The following is a 10,988-nucleotide window of genomic DNA, read 5'->3' as shown; positions in this document are numbered from 1 at the left end:
AGCAACTACTTTTCATACCCCATCCCCTCCTCTCTCTGTAAAATCAGTAAATAAAATCTTTAAAAGAAAAGTCCCTTAATGCCCAAACTTAGTTTATAGGGAAATAAAGTCATGTCAACCTCCAACTTCTTAGCCACAACTCAAAAGAACTCAAGAGAGCAAGCTGCCAGAGCTGCCACGGATTAGAGGCAGGTACTGAAGCCAAGTGTCTCATTCCATAAAGGCCAAAGAAAATTAAACACCCACCTGAAAGATGAGTCTAAATACAAGAAGGAATACACAAAGAACACACAATATACAAAGGTTGTATAATGCATCCACACAAGCACACTGCTCTTTGAAATTTAAAGAAAAAATTTATTGAAGATCTGAAAAACAATTCCTAAAAGATTGGCTTTTCCAGAAAACTGTAGCTACACAATGCATTGCGCCTATCATGTTAAAACGTGCATTAGACACAAATACAAAAACCATAAACAAGCCACCACTCTTCAACAATCTGAGTAGATAAAATGCCTAAGGAACAATGTGGATGACTTGCAAAGGATAAGCTCTTTACTTTAAGCACCAATAAAAAAAAAAAAGAGCACAAATGGATGAGTGTGATCAGTTATATACACTGAATTGGACCTTTGGCACTAGGAATCAGAGCATTTTGTCATATAGCATTAACACATATTATAAAAGTGCGTAGTGTCAAAGGAATAGAACCACCAGCATTCAAAAGCAGCTTTGTCAACTAGGCAAAAGAACACTCTACAGTATGTCTCTCCATTGTCCATCAATACACTGGTAGCAACTTTGAAATAAAATTTAAAAAATGAAAAGAAAAAGAAAAAAGGAGCTATAACCCCTTTTATTTTCTCTGTTTAACTCAAACAGAAAACAAACATCAACTCTGTTATACACTAACATTTTCAAAGTACATCATTTGTACAGGAGGACTAAGAACAGAAATGTGTTACAGAGATCCAAACGTAACTGTAGTATGCGCCTCACACCGCTTTCCGGTGGTACTCAGGAGGAGCCACTTCATAATCGCTGGCACTAAACAAAGTTGCAGAATTCTTTGCCAGGTATCTGAAAATAAAATGTTCCTCGTTACAAATGAAAAAGAAACATGTGTTGATTCAAATTTCTTCTCATTTATTATATACAAAAGTCATACAAAAATTAACATATTCTAAAATAATCACTTCATAATAAAACCATATAATTACAACTAACAATAATAGAGATATATACCAGGTAACAATGCATAGAAAATGAAGTCCAGAATTACTCCCCTAATTTCAAAACAGCAAGAATAGTTATCTTAATACCAACTTGAGAGCTTCAACTCTATCTTTTAAGGAAAGGTCATGGTGTTACCCTCAAAGAATAACATTTGGTGTTTATTCTTTATTCAAATTAAATATATTCAGAAACTGACAAGTAAACTTGAACACCAACCATAAAAATCAAAGTAACCTGAAATGTCAATAGAGCAGTTTCATGTTATAAAAAATAGAAGTAAAGAAAGGTATTTATCACTGATCAAAGACTATAAAGCTATTTAAGTTCCTAGGCTCACGTTGCATTTTTAAATTTTTTATTATATATATAAAAAAGAGGCCCTGGCTGGTTGGCTCAGTGGTAGAGTGTCAGCCCAGTGTGTGGAAGTCCCAGGTTTGATTCCCGCTCAGGGCACACAGGAGAAGCGCCCATCTGCTTCTCAACTCCTCCCACTCTCCCTTTCTGTCTCTCTCTTCCCCTCCATTGGAGCAAAGTTGGCCTGGGCACTGAGGACGGCTCCACAGGCTCCACAGGCTCCACGGCCTCCACCTCAGGCGCTAGAATGACTCGTGTTGCAATGCAGCAAACTCTCCAGAGGGGCAGAGCATCGCCCCCTGGTGGGCTTGACGGGTAGATCCCAGTCTGGCGCATGCAGGAGTCTGACTCTGCTTCCCTACTTCTCACTTCAGAAAAATCCAAAAGATAAAATAAAAAGAAAATTCAAATACAGCCTGACCAGGCGGTGGTGCTGTGGACAGAGCATTGGACATGGACGCAGAGGACCCAGGTTTGAAATCCTGAGGTCACCGCTAGAGCACAAGCACATCTGGCTTGAGCAAGAGGTCACTCACTCTGCTGTAGCCCACCCCCCCAGACACATATGAGAAAGCAATCAATGAACAACTATCAGTAATGTGCCACCACAAAGAACTGATGCTTCTCATCTTTCTCCCTTCCTGCCGGTCTGTCCCTATCTGTCCCTCTCTGTCTCACAATAAAAAAAAAAATTTCAAATACAGAAATGTGTAAAGTGGAAACGGAAAACTTCAACCTCTCCTTTCAGTACTATGCCCACGAAATAATCCACTGTTAAGTATGAGCCAGACTTCTCCAGATCTTTCCCAAAGACTAAAAATGTTTCTCTACAAATGAGGAGAATCACACCATATTCTCTACTGCAAATTGCTTGAAACTCTTTTTGCACTTAATATTTCTATAGGGTAAGTTCCCAAAAGCATAACTTTTCAAACGCCCTACTAAATCCTATGGAAACCCATCTAGCCTTTCCCCCGTTTCTTCAACCTTTTTATTTTTAGATAAACTAACAAGAGATACCTGGTCTTAATGTTCAACACCTTTTATACTTCCATGTCTTTGAATTTCTGATGTCCTACTTACCACTGTTTCTTTCATCTTTTTCCTTACTGCAAGAACTCTTGTGTGTGTTAAAGTTACCAGGTCCTTTAACATATATGTAAGATCTATTCCTTTCATCTTTAAGACCATATTCTTATCACATAGAATTTTATATATTGGTAGTCAAATTTATCAATCATCTTCTGTATCACTGAATTTTTAGAAAGACCATTCTCACTATAAAAGTTATAAAAATAATGCCCTACATTTCCCCCTTCATTCTCTTAGTCTTCACAATTTATTTTTATTTTTTTTGTATTTTTCTGAAGTTGGAAACAGGGAGGCAGACTCCCGCATGTGCCCGACCGGGATCCACCCGGCATGCCCACCAGGGGGCGTTGCTCTGCTGCAATCAGAGCCATTCTAGCGCCTGAGGTAGAGGTCATAGGGCCATCCCCAGCACCCCAGCCAACTTTGCGGGAGGGGAAGAGAGAGACAAAGGAGAAGGGGAGGGGTGGAGAAGCAAATGGGCGCTTCTCCTGTGTGCCCTGGCTGGGAATCAAACCCGAGACTCCCACATGCCAGGCCAACACTCTACTACTGAGCCAACAGGCCAGGGGAGTCTTCACAATTTAAATTTTCGATTCATCTAAAATTTTTATGCTTAATAGTGTGGACCTAACTTTGTTTCTTTCTAAAGACTAGCCCGTTGCTCCCATTTTCTAGTATTCCATCATTCCACTAGCTTCTATCACGTCTGATATTCCCATACATTTGGTACCTTATTCCATTAACATAACTACTGTACCAATACCATTGTTTTATTTACTTCAGTTTTATACTACACTATCTATAGTGTCAATCTATCAGAGTAATCTTCAGTATACTGTACTAAGGCATGTTTTTCATTTCAAGCATACCCTCACACTTACTTTAGGAAATCATGAAGATAATTCAGTAATAAAGCAAGGCTCTTCTCATCCAGAGGTGTGTAGGCCAGCATTGCGCCAATTCGTACTATTTAAACAAAATAATCTGGTCAAAGTTACATCCAAGGTAGCATTACAAATAATTTTAATTATGTGAGCAAATGTAACTAACTATCACCAATTCTTTTAAATACATGATTTTAGAAACTCCTGATTTTTACACAAACTTTGACATGCATTCATCATTTTAAATAAAAGTTTAAATTAGAATGGAATGTTATTTTGTTACTCCTTGATATCAATGAGGAAAGACAAAGTAAAATTTTGTTTTCTAAATGGCGTATTACCAAATAATCTCAGTAGATGTGGCGCTCCATACACCTGGGACATAGGTGCATCGGGGTGGTCTGCAAGGATCTCAGCATACTGTGGTCTCTCAAATTTGTAGAGCAGCTGAGTGCCCAACATCACATTGAAGTATTCCTTTATCCCTGCCACAACTTCATTAACAGCATACTCCCTAATAAATGAACAAAAATAATTTACTTCCAAAACAGGTCATTGAAAAGATCTGAGAGATGGGGATTAATTCAACCAACACAAGCATAAGGATTAAGTTCAAGGCTCCCTTCAAGCTAAAAGTGGCTTTAATATTTTTTTAAAAACTGCTTTTAAATGGTTATATATGTACATGGTTAAATACATATTTATAATAGCTTCAATTTTACCTAAAATATTTCCAATCGGAAGAAAAAGTCTAACAGCCAAACCCATGTCAATGAAATTCAATTTTGCTAGTATTTGATGGTATTAAAGTAGGTACACATTTCAGAGAACTTATTTAAAAAAAAAATATTTGAAAGAAAAATGACTTTGGGTCTAACCGGTGGTGGTGCAATGGATAGTGTTCAACCTGGGACACTGAGGTCCAAGATTCGAAACCCTGAGGTTAACAGCTTGAGCACAGGCTCACCAGCTTGAACACAAAGATTGCTGGCTTGAAGCCCAAGCTGCTGGCTTGAGCAAGGGGTCACTGGCTTGGTTGGAGCCACCAAGTCAAGGCGCATATGAGAAGCAATCAATGAACAACCAAAGGGCCACAACTATGAGTTGATGCTTCTCATCTCTCTCCTTCTCTAAAAAAAAAGTCTTTGAATATACTTCAAACATGTGTATATTCCTACTTATTATCTGTGTTTCCTCGAGATTTCTTGTAATTTGCATAATCCTCCAGAATGGAATCCACGTTCTTCTTGGCAGGAAGATAGAAGAGCTATAAAAACAAAAATACACTTGAATACGAGTTGTTGTTTTTTTAAATTACACTAGCAAAGCTTAAATGCTTTAATATAACTTTTCTAAAGCTTCAATGATAAAAGATCGACCAACAGTATTGCAAAGAAATAAAAAACTGTTCAGCATTTGAAATATGGCTAATGTGGTCAAGGAACTGAAATTTTAATTTTACTTACCTTCAGTTAAACAGCCAAATATGGCTAGTGGCTGCAATATTGGATAGCACAGCTCTATGGTGACCAAATGGACACACATAAACTACCACTATATCTGGAACACACCACACATAAATGTATCTCCATGTTATCAATCACTTACTCTATGTGTATCACATACCAGACCCGGTCCAGAGCATTAACATTATGTTTTCATCTTATCAACCATAAGGCAGATGTCATTAACTCCACTAAAGGTGGGAACCAAAATATAAAAAGGCTAGGTAACTTGTCCCAACTCAGATGTAAATGGTAAAGCCAAGGTTTCAATCATAGCAGTTTAGCCAGACACAAATCAAGAATCAAATGAAGTCTACGTGTTGTATATGATTTACCTGCCTTAAGTCTCGTAATTCTCACGAAGTCTCTACTCTTCCCCAACCCTCCCCACGCCATTTGTTACAAGAAATTGGTTCATCTTATAGAGTTCCTCATTCTGGAGTTTGACGTCTGCATCCTTGTCGTGTTACAAATATACCTCAGTAGCTAGACCTAGAAACTTGACTGGATTTGGGTGCTTCTGGAGGCCATGAATACCTTACAGGTGGCATTGTGTGCTTCCTATTATATTCCACTAGTAGTGACATATGTGGGGATGTCCCATTTTCAATGACAGTTATGACAGGAAACCCATGCTTGCCTTTACCAATTTTTTCAGAATTGGTAAAGAATTGCTTGAGCCTGACTGAGCGGTGGCGCAGTGGATCGAGCATCAGACTGGGATGCGGAAGACCCAGGTTCAAGACCCCTGAGGTTGCCAGCTTGAGTGAGGGCTCATCTGGTTTGAGCAAAAGCTCATCAGCTTGAGCCCAAGGTCGCTGGCTCCAGCAAGGGGTTACTCAGTCTGCTGAAGGCCCACGGTCAAGGCACATATGAGAAAGCAATCAATGAACAATTAAGGTATTGCAATGCACAACGAAAAACTAATGATTGATGCTTCTCATCTCTCCCTTCCTGTCTGTCTGTCCCTGTCTATCCCTCTCTCTGTCCCTGTTAAAAAAAAGAAAGAAAGAAAAAGAATTGCTTGAGGTGGGACCTCAAGCAACCTCCAAAATGAGTTATCTCCACTTTTTATCATGATAACCTCACAAACTTTTATATAAATACTTTATTCCTCCCCAAGTCATTCTTTCTGATGATCAAATTGTTCAGTCTCTGAAATAAAGCATTCATTAGTCACACAATTTCAATATTATGATCATCTATACAACCTTTTCCTTTAAAAGTTTTTTTCAAACTAGAAAGAACACATCTATATTATAATCAGTGTAATTTTCAAGTTACCTGTTTCTGCCGGGTAATTAAGTCCCAATCATCAACAAGCCATGGTTTTAGTTCTTCAGGAATCTTTACTTTAACTTCAACTCTGTTCATGAATGTTTCCTCCTAAATGGAAAAAGGAAAATATTCTAAAAGGTCTTTTCTTACTGAATGGCTATTCTGAAAGACAAGATTTTTCTTGGCCTTGAGAAGCACTGGGTATAGAGTACTCAAACAGGCAGTCAGATTATCATTTCAAAAATCATAAATGAAAAGACCTTAAAGCTAGCTGCTGGGAAATAGCAATCTATCCTTGATAGAGAGTTGGTCTGAATATTTTGCTGTGAAAACAAAAATTCTTTAGCAAATTCCCATTTCTGTAAATGAGCACTTTTAGTGTTTATTTGTTGTGCTTTTAGTGTTTTCATATTTATTGTTGATATATAATGACTATTCCAAATACAACTATCTTAGTTATATCTTTAAAACAGAAAATTCAATATTCTAACTGCTAGAGTCTTCAATAAACTGTTCAAAGATGCCTGATTTTGAAAACATTCCACGTTATAAGTATAACACTGCTTTATAACATCAGCTTCAGAAATGTGAAATGTCAGATAAGAATTATAACCCTGCTTTCAGAGTTATAATTCATAACTTTGGGAGTTATAAACATAGTAAATAAGAAATGAGACTTATCAGTTAATAAAGAATCTGAAGCTATTATACCCCCACCCACACAGAATAGGTTTCCACAATATTTTTTATCAGTTTATTAAGTCATCTTGGGAACTAAGTCATTTAATATACTGCTCACAAAAATTAGGGGATATTCCCAGTCAGACGCTCTATCCACTGCACCACCGCCTGGTCAGGCACATTTCAGATTTTTAAAAAAAACTCTTCTTGCCTGACCTGTGGTGGTGCAGTGGATAAAGCATCAATCTGGAATGCTGAGGTTGCTGGTTCAAATCCCCAAGCTTGCCCAGTCAAAGCACATATGAGGCAATTATATGCTAATGCTTCCCACTCCTCCCGTCTTTCTTTCTCTCTCTCCTCTCTCTAAAGTCAATAAATAAAATTCTTTTTTTTTTTTAGAGAGAAATAGAGAGACAGACATACAGGAAGGGAGAGATGAGAAGCATCTACTTGTAGTTATGTCACTTTAGTTGTTCATAGATTGCTTTCTCATATGTGCCTTGACTGGGGGGCACCAGCTGAGCCAAGTCAGTGACCCTTGCTCAAGCCAGTGACCTTGGGCTCAGGCCAGCAACCGTGGGCTTCAAGCCAGCGACCTTTGGGCTCAAGCCAGCAACCATGGGGTCATGTGTATGATCCCACTCAAGCCTGGCAACCCTGCACTCAAGCTGGTGAGCCCGTGCTCATGCTGGATCAACCTGTACTTAAGCAGGTGACCTTGTAGTTTCGAATCTGGGTCCTCAGTGTCCCAGGCCGGTGCTCTATCACTGTGTCACCACCTGGTCAAACAATAAATAAAATCTTAAAAAGAAGAAAAAAAAATTAGGGGATATTTTATCACTTCATTTTGGGAATATCCCCTAATTTTTGTGAGCAGTATATATATACTAAGTCCTCATTTAAGGTCATCAGGATGTTCTTTAACTTGAAGCAAACCATGTATACTAAAACCAATTTGATCATAGGCTAGTTGATATAAAAAAAGTTGGGGCCTATAGCATCTCAACAACATAATAACAAAACGTCATTAAACAAAATGAGTTATTCGAGGACCTGCTGCACAATTCAACACCAAAGAACATTTAGTTCTGGACATGAACACAGAGCTTACAAACATCTAATGATAAGCTGGGGGGACGGGTATCTAGCAAAAAGTACGTCACTAAGAGTTAAAAGTTAAAACAAAAACAACAAAATATATCCTGTATCCAAAAAAGGGGAGTATTTTTATTTCAGTCCTTAATGATGTTTTAGCAAATGCTTTTGAGACTCAAAGTTCTGTTTTATTATGTTGTAAGACTGACTAAATAGAATTTAACATGCTAATCATAAACTTAAGGGAAAACTCACGTTTTCAACAGTAGGATCCACTCGAGCTCTTTTCTTGCGAGGAGGCTGAGGTGTCTCACTGGTGCTGCCACCATCTCCATTTCCAGGTGCTACACAAATGAAGGTAAAAAAGAAATTTTTAACTTATTAAACGAGAAACTCTTAAGGAAAACAGTCTCTCATGACACACCCTTCTTTTCATTTTCCCATTATGTGGGTGTTACTTGAATCTATGTTAAAGAATCATATTCCTACCAAAAATGTATCGATGAACACCTCTACCATTTAGTTGTAAGACAAAATTTAATATTGCCATCTTAATTTTTCTTTTTTTTATTTCAGAGAGAAGAGGGGAGGCAGAGTCAGACTCCTGCATGTGCCTCAACAGGGATCTACCCAGCAAGCCCACAACAGGGCGATGCTCTGCCCACCTGGGGCCCTGGCTCTGTTGCAACAGGAGCCATTTTAGCACCCGAGGCAGAGGCCACAGAGCCATCCTCAGCACCAGGGCCAACTTGCCCAAACTGCTTGAGCCATGGCTGCAGGGGAAAAGGGGGAAAATAGAGAGAGAGAGAAGCGAGAGGTGGAGGAATGGAGAATCAGATGGTTGCTTCTCCTGTGTGCCCTGACTAGGAATTGAACCCAGGACTTCCATACACTGGGCCAACCCTCTACCACGGAGCCAACTGGACAGGGCACCAAATTACATCTTCGGGGTTAGTCATTAATAAAGAACATGAAATAATAAATGCTTATAGGATTCTCCATGGTAAAGAGAATACCAGAGTTAGGCTTGTACTGCTATGTACCTATAATGCTGACTCATATTTAAAACCATCAATAAACATAAGCTTACTCTAAAAAGAAATACCTCATTTTTTTTGTGTGCGCGCATGCAAAAGAAAGATATGAGAAGCATCAACTTGTAACTGCAGCATTTTTGGGGGGAAGGGGGTCCAGTTGAGCCAATGACCCCTTGCTCAAGCAAGCAAACTTAGGCTTCAAGCCAGCAACCTTTGGGCTCAGGCCAGCAACCATGTGATCATGTTGATTATCTGATCCTCGCTCAAGCTGGCGACAACTGCCCTCAAATCAGCAACCTTGGGTTTTCTTTTCTTTTCTTTTTTTTCTTTGTATTTTTCTGAAGTTGAAAACGGGGAGGCAGTCAGACAGACTCCCGCATGCACCCGACCGGGATCTACCTGGCACGCCCACCAGGGGGCAATGCTCTGCCCATCTGGGGCATTGCTCCGTTGCAACCAGAGCCATTCTAGCGCCTAAGGCAGAGGCCATGGAGCCATCCTCAGCACCCGGGCCAACTTGCTCGAATGGAGCCTTGGCTGTGGGAGGGGAAGACAGAGACAGAGTGGAAGGAGAGGGGGAGGGGTGAAGAATCACATGGACACCTCTCCTGTGTGCCCTGGCTGGGAATCGAACCTGGGACTCCTGCACGCCAGGCTGACGCTTTACCACTGAGCCAACCGGCCAGGGCCAACCTTGGGTTTTCAAACTTGGGTCCTCAGCAACCCAGAACAATGTTCTATCCATAGCACCACCACCAGTCAAAGATAAAAAAAACTGTTTAACTTTTAACAGTCAATTCAACATTATAAAGATAAAATAATTTTAACAAAGTTAATACTTACTTTTCTGTTTGTTCTTTTTTGTTTTCCTAAAAAAGAGGAAAGAAAAAGATAAAGAATTATTGCTAAATAAAACTGCTTGTTTCAATTCCCTTTTATCAGAGTTAAGGTCCTAAAGAAATATTGCCTTAAATGATAAAAATCAGACAATGAGTAGTTTCCTGCTCAGACACAGGATTTTTATTGACAGCTGGTTAAATTCATATCTCCCTTCACATAATATAAAAATAAACCAAGAACACATCAAGAGACTTCTTTCCAGGGTTATATTATTTAACATGTAAGGTTACAGTAAGTTATAGTTTACAAAGATTTACATTACTTTCATCAAAAATAATGTTCCAATTATTTCCCTAATTACTTTAGTATCAGCATATTAACTTTAGATTTCTAAGTTTTAAGACAACCTGGTTTTGGTACTCAACTATCAAAGATCCAAACTGAATTCACTTTTTTTCCTCTAAACTATACTTTTCACACCAAACATTGCATTCTCCCACAAGCAGACTATAGCTAATATCTCCTTCCACATGGTTATCAAGTTTTTCATTTTCTTTTCTGAGACAGGAATGGAAAGAGGTGACGAAAAGCATGAACTCCTAATTGCTTTTACTTTAGTTGTGCATGGACTGCTTCTGAGGGAGGAGAGCAAGAAGCACTATCTTGCAGTTGCTTTCCCTTTAGTTACTACATTGACTGCTTCTTATACAAGAGCTTTGACCAGGGCTGAGCCAGTGTCCCCTTGCTCAAGCCAGTGACCCTTGGGCTCAAGTGGACAATCCTCCCCCCACACCCTACTCCCACACTCATACCGATAAGCTTGCACTCAGAACCAGCAACCTCGGGGCACTGCCCTGTGACCTCAGCATTCTGGGGCTATTCCACCACAGATCAGGCTGGTTACTATTTCTTTCTTTTTTAAATTGAGAGATGAGGAGATAGTGATACAGACTCCCACATGTACCTCAACTGGGATCCACCAAGCA

General features: G+C 39.3%; 1 protein-coding gene across 2 annotated transcripts in view; it reads right to left on the bottom strand.

Annotated features, from left to right (window-relative positions):
* Positions 1–336: 336 nt before the first annotated feature.
* Positions 337–10,988, bottom strand: part of MORF4L1 (mortality factor 4 like 1) — a 44,789-nt gene continuing 34,137 nt past the window's right edge. For both annotated transcript variants that reach the window (XM_066238287.1, XM_066238288.1), the window contains 7 exons: positions 10,006–10,031; positions 8,381–8,469; positions 6,356–6,457; positions 4,745–4,833; positions 3,908–4,080; positions 3,564–3,648; positions 337–1,080 (listed from right to left, as the gene is read on the bottom strand). In XM_066238287.1, coding sequence (XP_066094384.1) covers positions 996–1,080; positions 3,564–3,648; positions 3,908–4,080; positions 4,745–4,833; positions 6,356–6,457; positions 8,381–8,469; positions 10,006–10,031 — 649 coding nt within the window. In that variant the 3' untranslated portion in view covers positions 337–995. The remainder of the gene's footprint in view (positions 1,081–3,563; positions 3,649–3,907; positions 4,081–4,744; positions 4,834–6,355; positions 6,458–8,380; positions 8,470–10,005; positions 10,032–10,988) is intronic.

The sequence above is a fragment of the Saccopteryx bilineata genome, chromosome 7 (genome assembly GCF_036850765.1).
Source record: "Saccopteryx bilineata isolate mSacBil1 chromosome 7, mSacBil1_pri_phased_curated, whole genome shotgun sequence".
NCBI lineage: Eukaryota > Metazoa > Chordata > Mammalia > Chiroptera > Emballonuridae > Saccopteryx > Saccopteryx bilineata.
Note: the sequence above shows the minus strand (reverse complement) of the source record. Positions and strands in the feature narration are given on the sequence as shown.